The sequence below is a fragment of the Rhincodon typus genome, chromosome 2 (assembly GCF_021869965.1).
Source record: "Rhincodon typus isolate 14 chromosome 2, sRhiTyp1.1, whole genome shotgun sequence".
Lineage (NCBI taxonomy): Eukaryota > Metazoa > Chordata > Chondrichthyes > Orectolobiformes > Rhincodontidae > Rhincodon > Rhincodon typus.
The window spans coordinates 29681963-29701988 of record NC_063333.1 but is presented as its reverse complement, the minus strand read 5'-3'; the positions used below and the strand labels follow the sequence as shown (position 1 = coordinate 29701988).

The 20026-nt window shown below is 41.7% G+C and overlaps 1 protein-coding gene across 5 annotated transcripts in view; it reads right to left on the bottom strand.

The window, feature by feature from the left end:
- Window positions 1-20026, bottom strand: part of nrp1a (neuropilin 1a) — a 174592-nt gene that overhangs the window by 114977 nt on the left and 39589 nt on the right. For all 5 annotated transcript variants that reach the window (XM_048617075.1, XM_048617056.1, XM_048617070.1 and 2 more), the window contains exon 3: window positions 16747-16928. In XM_048617075.1, the coding sequence (XP_048473032.1) occupies window positions 16747-16928 (182 nt within the window). The remainder of the gene's footprint in view (window positions 1-16746; window positions 16929-20026) is intronic.

Here is a 20026-nt window from a genome sequence, read left to right as displayed (position 1 = left end):
TCCTCGTGGTCTTAGGAGTCTCATTGTCAGTTCCGATATGTTCTTGATGTAGGGCAGTGTGGCCACTGTGTTAGGGCGTACTGTGTCCTCTTGTTGTCTGTTTAGTAGGCACCTGCGGATGAAGTTGTGGGAATATTCGTTCATAGCAAGGATTTTGTATAGGTGCTCTTCCTCTTTCCTGCGTAGTTCCAGAGTGTTGCAGCGTATCGTGGCCCGTTTAAATAGTGTCCTAATACAGCTTTGTTTGTGGACATTGGGCTGGTTGCTGTGGAAGTTGAGGATTTGATCAGTTGTGGGTTGCTTTTCTGCATACAGAGGTTTGGAACTCCCCTTTGGTCACACGCTCAACTTTAATGTCCAGAAACGGAAGTTGATTTTTGTTTTCTTCTTCCCTTGTGAATTTAATCCCGGTGAATATGTTGTTGATGAGGTGGTGGGTCTCTTCAAATTTGTTGCATTTAATAATGACAAATGTGTCATCTACGTACCGGATCCACAGTTTAGGTTGAATATGGGGGAGGGTGGTGTGTTCTAGTCTTTGCATGACTGCTTCTCAATGAGTCCTGAGATGGATGACCCCATTGGTGTACCATTGATCTGTTTGTATACTTCACCATTAAAGACGAAGTGTGTGGTGAGGCACAAGCCTAGTAGTTTGAGTATGTTGTCATTGCTGATGGAGCTGCTGGTCTGCATTGCTGCTTCTTCTGGTAATGTGGCCACTGTTTCTTTGGCCAGTGGGATGTCAATAAAGCTGTGACATCAAAGGATACCATAAACTCCCCGTCACTGGTCTTTATGTTCTTGAGGGTATTGAGGGATTCTTGGGTTGAGTGGATGGAATGGGGTGATCCGTCGACTAGGTGTTTCAGCCTCTGTTGTAAGTCCTTGGCCAGTTTGTGTGAAGGTGTGCCTGGTCGGGAAACAACGGGTCTGAGGGGGATTTTCTGAAGAAGGGTCCAGACCCGAAACATCAGCTTTCCTGCTCCTCTGATGCTGCTTGGCCTGCTGTGTTCATCCAGCTCTACACCTTGTTATCTCAGATTCTCCAGCATCTGCAGTTCCTGCTACCTCTGAAACAATTTTAACCCCACTGCGAAGCCTCTTTTAAGGATGCCTACCCTGAAGAAGTTACCCTCCTCCCTCCGGAAACAGAACCCCCTTCCCCTTCCCCTTCCCCCATTTCTGAAGAAGGGTCTAGGCCCGAAACGTCAGCCGAGCTGCTCCTCTGAAGCTGCTTGGCCTGCTGTGTTCATCCAGCTCTACACTTTGTTATCTCAGATTCTCCAGTATGGGCAGTTCCTACTAGGTCTGAGGGGGATGTCTGGTTTGTGTACTTTAGGAAGTCCTTACAAGTGGGGGGTGTTCGTACCTTCTGGTTTCATTCTCATGTAGTCTGTCTTGGTTATCTGCCCTGCATCCTTTAGTCTCTTTAGTGTCTGGGTGTGCCTTTTACCTAGCTGCGGTGCTGGGTCTATCGCCACCTGTTGATAACTGGTTGTATCTGCGAGCAATGCTTGTGCTTTCTTAATGTAAGACAACAAGGTGCAGGGCTGGATGAACACAGCAGGCCAAGCAGCATCATAGGAGCAGACAGGCTGACGTTTCGGGCCTAGACCCTTCATCAGAAAAGGGGGAGGGGAAGGGGGTTCTGAAATAAATAGGGAGAGAGTGGGAGGCGGATAGAAGAGGGACAGAGGAGAGGATAGGTGGAGAGGAAACAAACAGGTCGAAGAGGCGGGGATGGAGCCAGTGAAGGTGAGTGTAGGTAGGGAGTTAGGAAGGGGATAGGTCAGTCCAGGGAGGACGGACAGGTCAAGGGGGCGGGATGAGGTTGGTCGGTAGGAGATGAAGGTGCGGCTTGAGGTGGGAGGAGGGGATAGGTGGGAGGAAGAACAGGTTAGGGAGGCAGGGACGAGCTGGACTGGTTTTGGGATGCGGTAGGCCTCAGACGACATGTCCATCCTGGGCCTCCTGCAGTGCCACAACGATGCCATCCGAAGGTTGCAGGAACAGCAACTCATATTCCGCTTGGGAACCCTGCAGCCCAATGGTATCAATGTGGATTTCACAAGTTTCAACATCTCCTCTCCCCCTACCGCATCCCAAAACCAGTCCAGCTCGTCCCTGCCTCCCTAACCTGTTCTTCCTCCCACCTATCCCCTCCTCCCACCTCAAGCCGCACCTCCATCTCCTACTGACCAACCTCATCCCGCCCCCTTGACCTGTCCGTCCTCCCTGGACTGACCTATCACCTTCCTAACTCCCTACCTACACTCACCTTTACTGGCTCCATCCCCGCCTCTTCGACCTGTTTGTTTCCTCTCCACCTATCCTCTCCTCTATCCCTCTTCTATCTGCCTCCCACTCTCTCCCTATTTATTTCAGAACCCCCTTCCCCTCCCCCTTTTCTGATGAAGGGTCTAGGCCCGAAACGTCAGCCTCTCTGCTCCTATGATGCTGCTTGGCCTGCTGTGTTCATCCAGCCCTGCACCTTGTTGTCTCGGATTCTCCAGCATCTGCAGTTCCTACTATCTCGCTTTCTTAATGTAGTCTGGTTTGCTCATAATGACGGTCATGCGTTCTTTGTCTGCAGGTAGGATTATAATGTTCTTGTCTTTCTTGAGTTTATCTACTGCTTTTCTCTTGGATGTGTTCAGGTTGACACTTTGTCCTTCTGTGTAGTGTGGGGATTATAGTTTGTCGGATGGCTTGTAGTGTTTTGTCCGTGAGTCTGTTGTCTTTTAACGTAGTCTCCAGGACGGCCATGAAGTCTGTTCTGTTCTCATCTTTGTGGTTATTGTTCAGTCCATGTAATAGCACAGCTTTCTCCGTTTCTGTGAGTCGTCTGCTGGATAGGTTTCTTATCCATGTTTCCGGTTTGTTGTTGTCCTTGTCTTTGTGGTGGATCACATTAGCGAGTTTCTCCTGTAGTTCGTATCTCTTCTTAGTTTTGGTTTTGTGTTGATTGATGGTGATGGCCTGTTCTAGGGGCTGAAGTCCACTGCTGGTCCGTAGTGTTTAGATACTGCGATTTTTGGTGCGAAATTTCCCATTCATCCCTGTGGAGTCGGTTATGGGCAACATTAATCATTACTCATAGCATTCTGCGTCCGTTCTGTTCAGCTATTTTATATGCCTGTGGGTTGTTGAGTGGAGGTTTGTACTTCACGCTGCAGGGCAGTACCTGGTTCCTGAGGCATTCGTGAAGAAAGTGAAGTTGTTCGCAGGTAGAGCTCAGTCGGTTGGCGAAGGTTTCCCAATGTCGGGCAAATTTTAGCGTGTTACACCCGTAGGTGTTTAAAGTTTTAGCAAAGATTTGTAGCTCGGGTTGTGGGTGAGGTTGTTGACTTGCTCGCTGAGCTGGCTTGTTTTTGTTCAGACGTTTCGTCACCATGCTAGGTAACATCATCAGTGAGGCCTCCAATGAGGTGGAATTTATACTGTCCGGTTCGTTATGGTGAGTACTGTCATTTTCGGTTTTGATCTGTATGGGTTTGTATATGGGTCCAATTCTACATGTTTGTTGATGTCACTGATGATGTCACCTAGCACAGCGACGAAACATCTGAACGAAAACAAGCCAGCTCGGAGAGCAAGTCAACAACCTCACCCACAGCCCGAGCTACAACTTTAAGTCTTCTTTGCTCCTGTACTCAAATGTTCCTGTGATAAGGACTTCAATGTTTTAATGCAAAACCCTAGCGGCTTCTCAGGGCAGCTAAGGTGGGAAACGAACACGACCTTAATAGCATTGCCCACACCATAAATATATCACATCATAACAAAAAAGTGTATATCAGTAAGAAGCTGAAGAAAGCAACTTGGCCTGTTTAGCCTGCTCTGCCCTTCAATAAGGTTATTGTTGATCTGATTACTCCATCTTCCTGCCGATCCACAATAACCATTCAACCCCTCTTGCTTATCGGTAATCTATCTACCTCTATCTTCAAAATAGTCAGGGCTCTGCTTCTGTGAAATAAATGATTTATGTACTTTTTCTCATATAATTTATTTTAAATTTGAGATTTGAATGATTGACTAATAACCGATGGGTTTTGTATGTGCTTGAAGTTAATAATTAACTTGTAAGTACTTCGGTGGCTGTGGTGATTTATTTTGAAACAGTTTATGAAGGCTAGTTTGACAACCTAATTGTTTTATCTTTACTTTAAGATTTCACAATTTAGCAGGTGAACCATTGTGCTTGAAGATCTGTTGAAAAATTCTAGGCTTAACATGTTTTTTAAAGCTTAAAAGTAACACCCCTAGCTCAGATGGAAAGGTTTTTGGTTCAGTTTTAACATTGTTTTGGGCAGTTCTATGAAGTCCTTGCAAGGAAATACATCTGTAGAGCAGTGTTCTTGAGAAAGGAATGTTATGGTAAACTAGATTTTCTTAGAGTAAGGAGTTAGTAATAGTCCCAAACCAGATATGTTTTGATAAAACCCTAAAGATGTTACTTGAAGCTGAGTACATTAGGGTTCAGGTGTATTACACCTCCAGGAATAAGCTATCAGAACTTCCAGTCTAGGAGTTACATTCACAGTTATTTTAAGTCTATTGAGCTGTTAGAAAAAATGGATTCTGGTGTGAATACTGTACAAAGGTTTATGTTGGGTACTGTACATGGGACTTTTTTTGAGAATAGGTAAAGGACTGTTTTGGGATTAATATCATTATTTTTTATGGTGTGTTTAAAACTTTTTGAATATGTGTTACAGGTAAACAGTTGGTTCATTCTATTTCATCTGCATTTCTTTTGCTTAGTAAACTTCTGTTTTCTTGTTAAAACATCTGCAACATTGTGTCCTTGTCCTTCAGTGGGAAACCACCTCATTATACCAAACCAAAACAAAAAGTGATCTATCGAGCCACACTTCAGTCTGAGATCTGACTTGTCCATTAATAACATCAGCCAGAATCAAACAGCTTCCAACAACTTTTGAGGAAGGGAGTTTTGAAGACTCACAATGCTGTATGAGAAAAACAAAATCTCCTCATCTGTTTTAAATGGACAACTATTACTTTGAAACAACAACTGTTGGTTCTACACTCTTCAAAAAAGGAACCATTCTATATCCATCCTTTAAGACCTCTGACGAGCTTATAAGTTGTAATAAAGTTGCCTCCTACTCCTCTAAACTCCAGCAAATACAAACCTAGTCTGTCCAAACCTTTCCCATAAGTCAACTCATCCATTTCAGCAATGAGTCTGATAAACCTTGTCTGAACTATTTCCAACACATTTACATTCTTCATTAAATAAGAAGACTGGTGCTATATACATTACTCAAGATATGGTTTCACCAATACCTGAGTAGGAGTTATAGCCTCCCTAATTTTGTATTCAATTCCCCTCACAATAAATAATACCACGCTGTTCATTTTCCTAACAATTAATTGCATCTGCATCTTTTGTGATTCAAGCAGCAGGGCATGCCCTCTGCATCTCACAACTCCACAATCTCTCACCGTTTAGATAATATGCTTCTTATTTTACTCTTCCTGCTAAAATGGACAGTTGCACATTACTTACAACTTTCTTGCTGACCCATCTTTGTGTCATCAGCAAAAAGGTTGGAACAAAAATGAGAACAAATAAAGCCAAAGAGAGCATCTGACTTCCCATTGAAACGACAAACTCTTTCAGCCCTAAATGTTAACTTGTTTATTCTCTTGCAAATGTTGTCTAATATCTTTATGCCATTTCTGTTTTTGTTTCAAACTTTTCTTGTTGACTAAATGAAATGATGTACCAGTATAAACAGGGAAGGGCAGTGCACACTTGTTGCTTGCCCTGTACCTGATTCCTCACATCCTGTTCTCAACAATCACAGTAGCTAGGAGCAGCCCAACTTCTTGTTTGCCTGTCCTTTTCTCCACGAATAGTGTGTCGCGATAATAAAACAGTGAGGGGCAGTGAGAGAACCAAAAAAGGTCTCACCCTGAAATAAAACTGTTGCCTCATTAGCTAAAGGGGTAAGTCAATCTGTGTTACCACAGGGTTGTTCAATAATACTTCTTAAAAAAACACAAAATAACTCAGTGCCACGTTCATCACCTTCTGTATAGATTAAGAAAGTTTTCATTTTCTTTCAATTTCAATTTTAAATGCAACTCCAAGTCTAGGGGGTGGGCAAATGGAAGATTATTTAGTCTGCATGCACTACATCAACAACTTTACAATAGCCATTTGAATATTTGGACATGTGATCAGTGAAACATTTACAGAGCATATCTTGATATGGTTCTGTTAAATATCACATGAAGGGTGTACAAAGAATTAAGGAGAAAATTGATCCCATTGGCAGAAGGATCATGAACAGGAGATCATCAATTTTTTTTATTCATTCGTGGGTGAGGGCATCACTAGCTAGGCAACATTTATTGCCCATCCTGAATTGCCCAGAGGGCTGTTCAGAGTCAACCACATTGTTGTGGGTCTGGAGTCATATGTAGGCCAGACCAGGTAAGGATGGCAGTTTCCTTCCCTAAAGAACATGAGTGAATCAACAATGAATTGACAGTCATCACTAGATTCTTAATTCCAGATATTTATTGAATTCAAATTCCACCACCTACCATGGCAGGATTTGAACCCGGGTCCCCAGAACATTATCTGTGTCTCTGGATTAACAGTCTAGTGATAATACCACGAGGCCATCGCCAGCCCTACAACTGGCAAATTTAAGGTGACTGGTAAGAAAATGGTGACATGAGGAAAAATAAATTGTTAAGAAAATGTTTGGGATATTAAATACATTGCTGAGAATGTGTTGGGCCAAATCCAATCATAGCTTTCAAAAGGGAATCCGTCCAGAACCTGTGGAGAAACTCTTTGCAGATTGACAGGGAAAGGGTTTCCCAATGAAAATCTGGTATGGCTGAATGGCCTCCTTTTGTGCTGTTACCTTTGTGTAAGATTTCCAACCTAAACTGCATATGTCAATATACACGTAGGTGATGTATGCATGAGTGCAATTTTCATTGAGAATGTGTTTAAATTATATCTTTGGATCAGGTAAGAGAAGCATATTTATACATACAGGACATCAATGTATAGGTCACATTACAATTAGGAGGTTTATTAGATTATTGTGTTTTGGACTATGTCTTTAAACTTATGTTGAAATGATAATGGTCGTGTGATCTTTCTAAGTTCAGCTTGACAACAAGCCTGGCTCAGTGAGGGGACTAGCTGAGCAAAATGTGAAGTTCTCAAACCTGGGTACAAAGGACAGATGCAACTGAATTTACAGCGAATAAACCTCCCAGTTCCATGCTTTTGGGGAAGACAAAGAAATCAAGGAAGGAGAAGAACTGCAGTTGGTGCAGTCAGAAAAGAGAGGAGGCAACAAGTCCTCTACTACTGAAGCCAGATCTAGGACGGAAGCAATCTCCAGTCAAAGATCAACATTCAACAGCTATTTAAAAAAATCCATGAAATTCTTCCTGGCACAGCCATGGGGAAGAAGAATCATCAAAGCAGGTTTAATTGCTGATAATGGATTTGGAAATTCTCTGAAAACTGAGGGAGTGAGTCCTGAGTCTGCAGAGTCTGTTAAAATTACTACTCAGCAAAACAGAAAAACACATTGGAAGCTGGAAGTGACTGAATTGTTCACTATAAGGACTGTAACACCAGGGAAAGTACCGTGAGTTTAAATATAAAGGAGAAATGATGTCTGTAGTTTTAAATTGCTTACAAAAATAGTGTACAGTCGACGGTGTTTCTTGGCATTTCTTATAATATGTTGTAAAACATGAAATTTTGTTGTGTGATCTTTCTCAGTTAGTAACTGGTATTTGAATTTGTTCTTAAATGCTATCAATGCTATTTCTCTACAGCAATCAGAACAGTTGTATTGTGTCGCTGTGAAATAGGTAAAGGTAAGGTACGTGCAGTAAACAAAAGGGCTCTTGTGGTGCAGTGTTAGCATCTCTACTCCTGAGCCAGGAGGCTTGGGTTCAAGACTCACCTGCTCTGAGATGTGTATGAACATCTCTTAACAGGTTGACTAGAAAATATCACAATAGGATACACTGTACTGATTGTCTGGTTTTATGTAGGTTCTGTACGTACAGGTTCCAGTACATTCATAGATCACGTAAGGGTAAATGATATGTAATGATTAAATAAATGAAGTAAATATAAGTGATAACTACTATATTGATGGATTTTCAAACTATCTGGCATAATTCCACAAGCAAGTAAATTACATTCAGAATTACTGACCAATAATTGTAGATAATTGGGAAGAAATTATAGAGATTAGCTGCACAGAGAACAAATGTGATTTGTTTTAATTGACAATATTCAAAGAGAAAGCTTGTATTATTATTAAATTATTATTAAACTTTCAACTTTTATGCTGATTAAATGAATCTTGACATGTAATATTCATTGACAGTATTGTCTCTGCTTTGTTATTGCAGCCACGGTAATCATATCTTCAGGTGTCATAAAATCAAATTAGCTAAATTAACTTTTAGCAGTTTTAGCAGTTTAAGGCCTACTTTTTCATTGAGCCTTCAAAAACTTGACAGTCAATCTTGCACTTTGAACTCTACCATCCTGATAAAGGGAGCTTTTGTCTAGATGTTAACAGTGTGTACAATCGCTGTGACTTCCAAAATGTGTCTGCCTCCTTTACACTTAACCCATCGCCCTCTTTCAATAGAATGGCATTCAGCTGAAGGCTGTGATTTGTCGCCCTGCTCAGTGTGGCTGAGGTCATTTAATAATGAGCACCTCAGTCAATCATTCATCAGAAAATTGCCCTAGCCATTATCTAATTTTCGAATGCACATCAAGTATTCAATGTGAGCAAGCTGGCATGGCTGTCCATGTGTATGTAGCAAAGGGAGGAGAACAGTCATGTGTGACTGACAGTCCAATAAACAGATAACTAAGGCAAAAGCATGTAAGAAAACAGGTTTTCTGCATGATTAGCATTTAGCAGTTGATCAGTCAAGAAACAAATGTTTCCCTCACTCACTCAAAAATGTGAAAAATTTGGAGAAGTCTTGATTGAGCATGCGAGAAGGAATAACAAAGCTATTGAGTCTTAAGAAAACAGCGCAAGCACAAGTGACCAGTACACCAGTGAGGTCACAGGTTTGATCCCTGGCCTCTGCTATCGAGTCATTTCAGAAGATCAAAAAATAGAGAGCTACAAAGATATTCAGTTCTTATCGATAACGTTATGGTCTGGGCTGATGGAAAAGTCAGATCCCAGAATGCAGCCTACCTTGACAGATTATTTGTTTAATTGTTGCAGTTGGTTAATGTGATGGCTATTCACTGAAACACATTCATCCAAGGCTGCAGGCGTTCTTTAATAATGGAGCATAAATTTATAACAGAAAATCCAATAAAAAGCTGTAAAACAGTTAGAAAGATCTTAACACAAACAGCAAAGCTAAATTTCAACCTAAACAAAACAAAAAGAACTGCAGACTCTGGAAATCAGAAATTGCAGGGAAAACTCAGCAGGTCAGGCAGCATCTCTGGAGAGAAAGCAGGATTAAGTTTCGGGTTCAGTGACCCTTCTTCAGAATTGCTGAGCTTTCCCAGCAATTTCTCGTTTCAAATTTCAACCTGTTGTTCAACATGATGCTTTCACAGATACTCATTGGAATATCATTCCTATTCCTGTTCTTCCTTAACTGACTGTTCCCAATTTCTTTTCCTTGGACTGCTGGGGTAATTTTACTATTCTTTTTTCAGTCTACCAGCATTAATCATTTGCAATTCTGATCACGTAAACTTTTTCAGTGTCAGCAACTTGAAGACTTCTGCGTAAGCCCTCCCAGTTGGAAGCACCACAAATTAAAACCACATTGGCTGGTGAACTGTGCAGAACTGAAGTCTGAAGTTGTCCTGCACAGTTCCTAATATTTGCCCTGGACATAGCAAACAGGGGGCAAATTGGCACTTTGCTTTGCAGATAGGGACATGGAGCTCCTGCTGTAAGGGGTTAGTGTAGACACAGGACTTCCTCTTCCCCTCAGAACTAACCACATGTGGATTTGACACCAGACCATTACAACCAGGTCTGAGGTTGCCACTTGGGTAACTACAGTCTCAGCCATCTGCAGGAATGCCCAGCACTGGAGGAAGGAGGTCAATGAACTCCTTCACAGTGCCAGCATTAAGTACCACCATCTTCTCTCTGATACTTCCTACTCACTCACTGTTACAGCACCCACCTCATCCCAAGGCCCATGCTTCACCATTCTCACTGCAACATCTCCTATCACTTGCTTTTGTTTCCCTGTGCACACCAAGTAAACTGTATGCCCTCTGCACTACTCACTCACTTGGGACATTCTCCCACCTGCACCACAAGTAACAGCTTTGCCACCTACTTTCATCTCCCTTAATACCTGCCTCTTTTTCATTCCAGGAGGAAAACAGCTCCCAATAAGACAGAAAGAGTCAAGACGAGAGGTGGACAGCTTTCTGCTTCTGATTCTCTTGCTGTATGTGAGAAGCATCCTGACTGTGCTTGCCCTGAGAGGCTAACTGATCATATCCAAGCCTCTGGACTGGTATCAGATGCTACGCTTGACTTTCTGTGCCAGTAATCCCCCCTCAGCGAAGGCTATGCTCCTTGACTTGAATGAGGCATGCTAACAATTATGACCAAGTTTCCTGGCTTTGTGCTTGAACAAATCACACAGCAAGAAAGAAATCATTTGAATCTGGTATCTCTGGCTGAGGGGGCAAAGGGCAAAATGTCAAGGCAAGGCAAGGCAGAGATGCAGTTAGTATCCAAGTAGCCTCAGAGTAAGCAAATACAATTAACAGCAAGTGAAGAGCCTAGGGGTGCAGCCTGGTCCAGGTCCTGAGTCCTTGCTGTAGCATTATAACGATAGCTGCTGTTGCCCCCTGAGATGGAGCACTGAAGAGCCTGCAAGTAGCTCAGAAACGTGCCATGAAGGTTCTTACAGGCTGGCACATACTGGATGCCAACATCCATGGATATGGAGTGAATGTAGCCAGTGCCCATGGAGAATGCACTGAGATGTTGGTGCCCAATGTCCAACATGGAGGTCCTTCAGAGCGAGTGGCAAGCTGAAATTACCAGGTACCCGCTCTGATTTCCATGTCAAGATTTCTTGAAGTCTAGCTTGTTTGGTGCATGTAGTAAGATGAGAAGCTGAATATTAATGAGGCGAGTTGTAACATTAATAAGTTATTTAACAAACTATTCCGGGGCAGGCATCTCACTGCCATCTAGTGAGATACTTGCTACACCGCTCAAGAAAAGCATACAAGATTAGAGATGCTCCCAACATCAAGATGGGCCTCACTGGATTTCTCGTCTACACACCTCGTTGTAGCTCACGTCACTCAGACCCCTATAAGATTCCATCTTATTGACTATACATCTTTTATCACAAGAGGAAATCAATCAGAAAGGTTCGCAATGTTGATCATTATGAACAGATACTTTATAGTGTCAGCAATGGCTTAGTTTTAGCATTCTTGCATCTGAGTCAGGAGACTGTGCGGTCAGGACCAACTCAATGTATAATCCAGGCTGACCCTCGAGTGCAGTACTGAGGGATCGCTACACTGTCAGAGTACTTTGGTTAAAATAGCAAACCAAGCCCTTGTTCTCAGATAGATCTAAAAATCCAATGGGACTATTTTGAAGAACAGTGAAATCTTTCCTCGTTTTAACACTAATATTTAACAATCAGTCAACATCGTTGAAACAGATCCTCTGGTCATTTGTGGAGCCTAAAATCTGGCTGCCATGTTTCCTACATTATAACACTTAAAGCGCCTATGAACTGCACTGACTCTAAAGCATAGTGGGATATCCTGAGGTTTTGGAAATGTGCTGTATAAATGCAAATTCCTTTTCTTTTGTGGACCCTTCTTAAAAGAACATGTTTGGACATTAGAGACGAACAGGACTGGGGTCAGTTCTATGCTCATGACCTTGAAATGTGAAGAACAGCCATTTGGACGAACTATTGACGTATTAATGCCAATGTATTGCTACATGAGGCAAAGTGTGCTCTTGATTACGGGAGAAAATTAGAGGAATCAAAATAGAAAAGTGGAGAATAACGACAATTTTGTTGATTGAACTGGATTAAGGTTAGTTAATTAGAAGACTTTTGAATAAACTACACAACTTCCAATGTAAGGTCTTCCTTATAGGATTATCGAATGGATAAGGCACAGGAAGAGGTTATTCGGTCCATTATATCCAGTACAACATGCTGCAAAAGTAATTTAGCTTGTCACATTCCCCTACCCTTTCCTAACAGATCTGCAATTGTTTGTCTACATCCAATTCCAAAGGTTTTATGCATTTTCTTTCCAACTCCAAACGAGATTCTTACTTCTGTAAGTTCCTGAACCAGATAACCATTCATAGTATGACGCCTGGGAAATCAAGATAAAATTATCCATCTTCAGCTGAAAAATATTTAGCTCAAACTGGGTAGTGGCGAGAGATTGCAAAGGTGTGGGACAGCTGTTATTGGAACAAGATAAAAAAAAAGGTTGAAGAAGGGAGGAGCTAAGGAAAGGAAAGGGAGTTGTGAGATAAGGTGGGGTAAAAAGGAGAGGCAGTGGAGAGTAAGAGGGGAGTGCTGAAAAGTGGTAAGGAGGCAAAAATAAAAAAAATCCCAGGGTTACAGATTGTCATATTGGAAATACAACAGGACAGCCATGTGAACACCACTAATGTGAAAATCCTTCTAAGGAGTGTTAACAAGTGATAGCATGTTATCAGTACATAGATAAATAAATTCTGCATTATTGAACTTTGGAAGCAACTTTTCCCCTGCCCCCACCAGCAAACAGCCGATAAAACTCTGCTTCTATTTAGACAGCGAATACCATGAGGAAATGGCTGTTGCTTATAATTTTGATGAATTACACCATACAAACCCATACAGATTGCCTGTCTTTGACAACTGTCATCATTCTCTGAGCTAAATAAGCACAAGACGGGGTGGTTTTTGATCCACATGCTGTATCTATGCAGCTTCTGTACAGTGCACCATTATACAGCAACAAAGAAACAAAAGTAAATTCTTAGGAAAGACTGATTCTTGTCACTGAGCAGAATGTTTGATGTTCCAGCACACCCATGACTAGCTGTGAGATCTGTGAAACGCTGAAGTGCTTCGAATTGCTCACTTATCAATTTATTTACTATGCAATGGCCTAGTGGTATTATACCAGAGACCCAGCTAACATTCTGGGGACCTGGGTTCGAATCCCACCACAGCAGATAGTGGAATTTGAATTCAATAAATATCTGGAATTAAGAATCTAATGATGACTGTGAATCCGTTGTCAATTGTCGGAAAAACCCAGCTGGTTCACTAATGTCCTTTAGGGAAGGAAACTGCCAACTTTACCTGGTCTGCCCTACATGTGACTCCAGACACGTAGCAATGTGGTTGACTCTTAACTGCCTGCTGGGCAATAAATGCTGCCTAGCCAGCAACGCCCTTATCCCATGAATGAATAAAAAAAGGCCACATTTTAAATCTGCATTAGTCAAGCCCTTTAAAAATACCAGAGTTATCTCACAGCAATGCAACACGTACCTTTTTTTAGTTCATTCACAGAGCACGGGCATTGTTGGCCAAACCAGCATTTATTGCCCATCTCTAATTGACCAGAAGACAGCTAAGAATGTATCATGTTGCTGTGGGTCTGGTGTCATATTTAGGCCAGACCAGGTAAGGATAGCAGTTTCCTGCCCTAAACGACACTGGTGGGTTTAGCTCAGTTGGATGGATGGCTGGTTTGTGATGTAGCGTGATGCCAGGAGCATGGGGTCAATTTCCACACCAACTGAGGCTACCATGAAAGAACGTCCTTCTCAACCTCTTCCCTTGCTTGAGGTGTGATAACACTCAGGTTTAAGCCTCCACCTCTCACGAGACAACGGTCCTATGGTCTGGTAAAATAATGGTTACCTGACACTATACTAATCCCTGGAGCATAAGAGGTTGAGGGATGACCTTGTAGAGATTTATAAAATCATGAGGGGTATAGATGAGGTGAATAGGAAAGAACTTTTCCCTCGGGTAGCATATTTTTAACCAGGAGGCATATTTTTAAGTTGAGAGGAGAAAGATTTAAAAGGGACCTGAGGGGCAACTTTTTGACACACAGGGTGGTTCATGTGTGGAATGAACTGTCAGAGGAAGTGGTGGATGCAGGTACAGTTACAACATTTAGAAGAGATGGTTTAAAAGAATGGTTTAAAGGGATATGGACCAAATGAAAGCAAGAGGGACTAATCTAGTTTGGGAAACTTGGTTGGCATGGACAAGCTGGACCAAAGGGTCTGCTTCCGTGCTGTATGACTCTGACTCTAAACAGCTTTGTGTGGCCTGAGGATATAACATATGGTCACATGATTAAAAGTTCTTCTCTCTTTATGACTCCCTGCATTCCTTGGGACTTCAGCAAGAAAAATTAAGGAGTGGCCAGCAAACTAGTTTGCCCCTTCCCAACTGACAGACCAGAATTTGAAAAACATTTGGACACGGCACCAGACAGATGCTCACAAGTATGTTTGGATCCTTAAGTAGATTACAGGTGAAAATTGAATTCTTATCCACAAGGTTGATTGTCCTGCAATCAAATTTTGACTCAATCTATTTTCCCAAAGGATGAGCTGCCAGAGGAAATGGTAAAGGCTGGAACAATTAACATTTAAAAGACATCTGGATGGGTATATGAATAGGAAGGGTTTAGAGGGATATGGGCCAAATGCTGGCAAATAGGACTAAATTGATCTAGGATATCTGATCGGCATAGACAAGTTAGACCAAAGGGTTTGTTTTCATGCCATATATCTCTATGATTCTATGATTTGAGACCCTGCGATCATTCCCTATTGCCTGTTAAATGGTAAGTGATTTGCAAACCCAACTAAGACACAGGAAAGGCACAAGAGAAGCATTATACCCAGAAGCCACTTTCAACCGTCACATATTCACTTGCAGCATTCTAAGTTAATTTAAATGAGACAGTAAACCTGGCTGGAGTTAGGCTTTACATTATCATTTTCAATGTGCCTTTAACAGACTGTGTAGTACAGTCCTCTTATGGGGCCACCTTCACAGTAACCAAAACAGTGCTTTTATCCAAATGATCCTATTAGGCTAACCATTCAAGTATATCTGTACTAAACACAGTTTTCAGAAATTGTCCTTCAAATGTCCTGGAATTAAAGTCATTAACCCGTCACTGACAGCAATGGGTTTATGCAAGGAATATAATAGTTCTGTTGAACTCATTAATACCGAAACTACTTTATATCAACTGGAGCAGCAAAACCTTATCAAAGACCATGCAGACATCTACATCTGTTCATGAGAAACTCCAGAACACAGAACCGTGAGGTTAATGATCTGCAAACAGAAATTAAACCATTGTTTTTCAGGGTTAGAGTTAATTGAGCAGCGGTTAGCTTCTGCCAACAGTGGACAAGCCTTGTACTAAAAGCAGCAATTGAATTCATGCTCTATATTTTTTGTCATTTCGTACACTTTGAGGCTTGGCCAGATTTCAGAAGATGGAACAGGTTTAGTGCTTAAGAAAGTGAACATAAAGAATATTGAATCATTTCACTTGTTTGTACTGTACATAATATGATACAACAAGCATCTTAAATATTTCCAACAAACCAGCAGTGTCCCCTCATATGAAAAGAATTAATTTGTCTTTAAAGCACATGTTCTTTTAATCAAATACGGTTATGTACTGCATATTGATTAACCGGCATGTACCACACACCAAGAAATTGCTTGTTGTGTTGGCAAATTTTCTCTATCTTTCCAACACAAGCTCTATGTAGCATTGAATTAATTCCCTAGGAATAGTGGGGGTAGTGTGGGGGACTATTGTAAATGCATCATTGTTACTACTTCCATATTAAACCTGATAGTAATTGACATTATGTCGTTTCTGACTTTGGTTTCAGCTTCAGTATTTGCATACAAATTTAAAGTAAGTTTCAAAATACCACAAGGAGTAATCTATGTTTGACTTAACAGAATGGTAAACTGTAATGGCAACCTTTGACTAATTATGATCTTAAAGATCAAGTTATGGTACCAGTTTGTCAAAGTTGTAAGGATTACATTACAAGATTGCATGATTTGTGAAGAATAATTGTTAACATTATCATTTATCAGAACGAGCTCTTGTCCTACAGGAAATGGCAGCAGTTTCTTCAGGCCTGTCAAGGTGAAGGGGAAAACTGAAAAGGGAACTGCGCCAAGACATGAAGGTTTAGCTGCATGAGTGCCCATTAAAATTCCGCGGACATTTTTGATCAATCACAGATGTAGCAGGAATGGGTAAAAGCCATGGATTTGAGGCTGTTGCACACGGGGCCCACTAAGAGTAATCTCATTTTGCTCTTGCTTTGCCAACAAAGCACATTACTGATTGAACAGACTGAGAACTGACCAAAAAATGACTGCAAGTTCGACTGAAAGCCAAGTCCATTAGTTTGCATTATAATTTAGCATTTATCAGTGGAAATAGATGCCTGTCAAAACACACTCTTCTGGAATTAGATTTACATGCTGGAATGCACACTGCGCATGATTGATTTCAACAATATTACAACAGTCCTAATTTTGGGATAACTTTGAATCATTTAGCTCAAATGAATTGAAAACACTCAATATATCTTGCAAAACCAATGAGAATACTGCAGCAAAATCAGTGTGACCAACCTGTTTTGAAAATTTCATAACGGATGGAGAAGCCAGCTCCATGTGTTTCATAGTCAGACACAAACTTTACATATAGCAGTGGTCCTGTGGAGATCTGTGGAGAAGGGGCAATCTTCCCACAGAATTTTCCCAGGGATGGTGCTTTCTCGTCTCCACCATCTCGTACCTCCACGTAGTCATATCTGAGGGAAAACACAGAGAATTGAATTAGAAGTGTTCCATGATTAATATATTCAATAATCATTCATTCTTTTCCGTGTTTTCATGCATCTAAAATACCTGAATTACCATTGACCAAAACTGCAAAGATCTTGAAAGGTAACCCCATGTCTTTCCTCCCTTAATGCAACCTGCTAAAAGCTAAATTTACGAAGCACCTGTGAGATAGATTTTGAGTAGTCTAAGCATCGTAACCTAATCTATACCTGACATTTTTTTTCAGCACACATTCTAGTGAGGGAAATGCCCTGTGTATTTGGATATTGAGTCATACTGAGGTTTGCAAAGTCACTGATTCCTTCAGCTGTTCTAAGTTGGGCAATAAGAGTACAATAACGAGCCACATCACTTGAAGTTAATGTGGAGCAGGAAGCTTGTATAGTTTTATTTTCTTCTCTGGCCCAGAATCATTGAAGATTAAAATCCGAACATTTCACTGGCTAAGACTGGTTGTCTCTGTATAGATCAAGGCCCTGGTCTCTACAGTTCAGAATGCTAGAAAGTAGAGTCCAAGTGACAAATTTTCATATAGATTTCCATGTCACTGATTGAGATAATCTAATTAGGCCATATATAACACCAGCCATCTGTGCTCCTGCCTCAGATCATCTGCTGCCAAAACTTTCACCACCAGATTTCAATAATCCAATGCTCTGTGGCTCAGCCTCTATCCTCCATCATTCATATGCTTCATTACATCCAAAATACTGCTGTCCATATCCTTACTCACACCATCCCATTTACCCATCTCCCTGTGCTCACTAACCTCCAGTGGCTCCTGGTCATCCAATGTCTTAGTTATAAAATGTTCATCACTGCATTCAAATTCCATCATGGCTAAGCCCTTTGTGATATCTAGAATGTCCTTATGAGAACGTTGCACTCAAGTCTCTTGTATATTCCTCATTTCCTTTGTTTCACCATCATTGTTAAGATCACAAGATCTCGGGGCCCTCAAAGTATCCCCTTTTCTCCTTTAATGTCTTCCTTATAATATACTCGTTTAAACAAATCATTTACGCTTTAAATAGAAGTTTTGTTGTTATCTTAATGCATTTGGTAAGCAATTGCTTCAAAGTTACTAATTGTGACATACTTTCTGTAATTAAATTCCCAGCTATCAACTCACCAGCGATGACAGGCTCTGAGTCTTATTGGGGTCACTTCTGCACCAAATTTTCAATGTTAACAGAAATAAGTAAAGTAACATTTTACAAGTCCAAATTTGACAACTGACTATAAAAGCCCTGCCTGTCTCTATTCTCATTCTGCAAAACAATGGTTTCTAACACAGATCAATTAATAAGCACCTACATTCAAATAAGCTAAGCTCATTAAGTGTGTGTGTGTGTGTATATGCCTCAGTGTGATTTGTGTCTGTCTCTATATTGTACGTACCTGAGTATTGTTTATGTGTAGGTATTTGTGTGTGTGTGTGTGTGTGTGTGTGTGTGTGTATTTGTGCCTAATGATGGCAATAACGGGGGTCTCAGCCACCAGCTATAGAGCTGACAAGAGGCACCTCTTTCCAGGAAGGGCAGCTGCATTACTCACACGCATGACAGACCAGCCACTGACCTTTCCCCAGATCAAGGACCCGAGGAATAATGCTCCACTGGGAAGGCTGTGGTTGCTGCTAGAATCACATCCACCCAAGGTCTAGGATCCCAGGCCGCAGTTGAGTTGGGTCATGGGTTGGGGAATGGGAGGCATTGACAGTAAGGCCAGGGTGTGGCTCTCAGCAGACACCCCCTCCCCAGTGCTAAGTCTCTGGATCAGACATCAAGCATCTTTGGGTGAGGGGCAGCCTGGCAGCTTACAAGCTGTCCTACACAGTTTGTGTGCTGCCCCATGGTAAGTCCCTGGCCATTCTGGGTTCATACCAGTACCAGCACAATGGAATCTCTAGGTTGGCACTAACTGGCCACATAAGGACTGTCACAGGTGGAATCACCAGTGACTTGAAGACAGGAATGTGGCCTGCTACCTTCCCCACCTGCTACACTCCCATCTGATCAAATACACCCCTGCCACTGAACTGGTGTGCCAACGCATCTACTGGTGTGAGTATACTTCTACTGGTGTGGGTGCATGTCTACTGGTGTGGGTGTGTACCTACTGGTGCAGATGTATGTCTACTGGTATGGATATCTAGCTACTGGTGCGGATGTGTGTCTATTGATGTAGGTCTGTGTCTACTCGTACAAGTGTGTGTCTGCTGGTGTGGGTGTGTGTTTACTGATGTGGGTATATGTCTACTGGTGTAGCTGTGTGTCGACTGGTGTGGGTATGTGTCTACTAGTATCACTATGTGTCTATTGGTGTAGCTATGTGTCTGCTGGTGTGAGTATGCATCTACTAGTGTGTGACTATGTGCCAGTTGGTGTGGGGGTGTTTCTGCTGGTGTGGCTATGCGTCAACTGGTGTGAGTGTGTGTGTGTATTTGTGTGTTTGTGCATTTGTATGCAAATATGTGCATTTCAACATTACTGTGCCTGTCTACATGTGTGGATTTCTGTGAATATATGTTTGCTTAAGAAAAGGAACTGTTATTTTCATGTTGAATTGTGAAAGACAGCTTACAAAACTGAACTCTAGGAATGCAGCCTCTCCTTCTGGGAGTGCTTTTTTGGCATTTGGAAATGTTTGTTCTGATCATGGTGAGTAAATGATGTAAGGGGTGCCCAAATTCCTGATATGCACTGCTGGTGGTGTGGTTCCTTGCCAGCAGCAAAATCTTCCACAAGCAGCCCTCAAATATGCACCAGGGAAACCGTGCCTTTTGTAGCTTGATCATAGCAGAGTGTCAAAATTAAGCTGATGTTTTCAAGTCACATACTAACAGCTCTGAGCAATTACTGTAGTGTATTGACAGAAGGAATGGCAATGTATATACAACAGAACTGCCTGATATCACACCTGAAAAAATAGTGAAATAGCATCCTAATGATTGTCACTTGGTGCTATCTAATGTGATTAGTTTTGGTGATAGTAGGAACTGCAGATGCTGGAGAATCTGAGATAACAAGGTGTAGAGCTGGATGAACACAGCAGGCCAAGC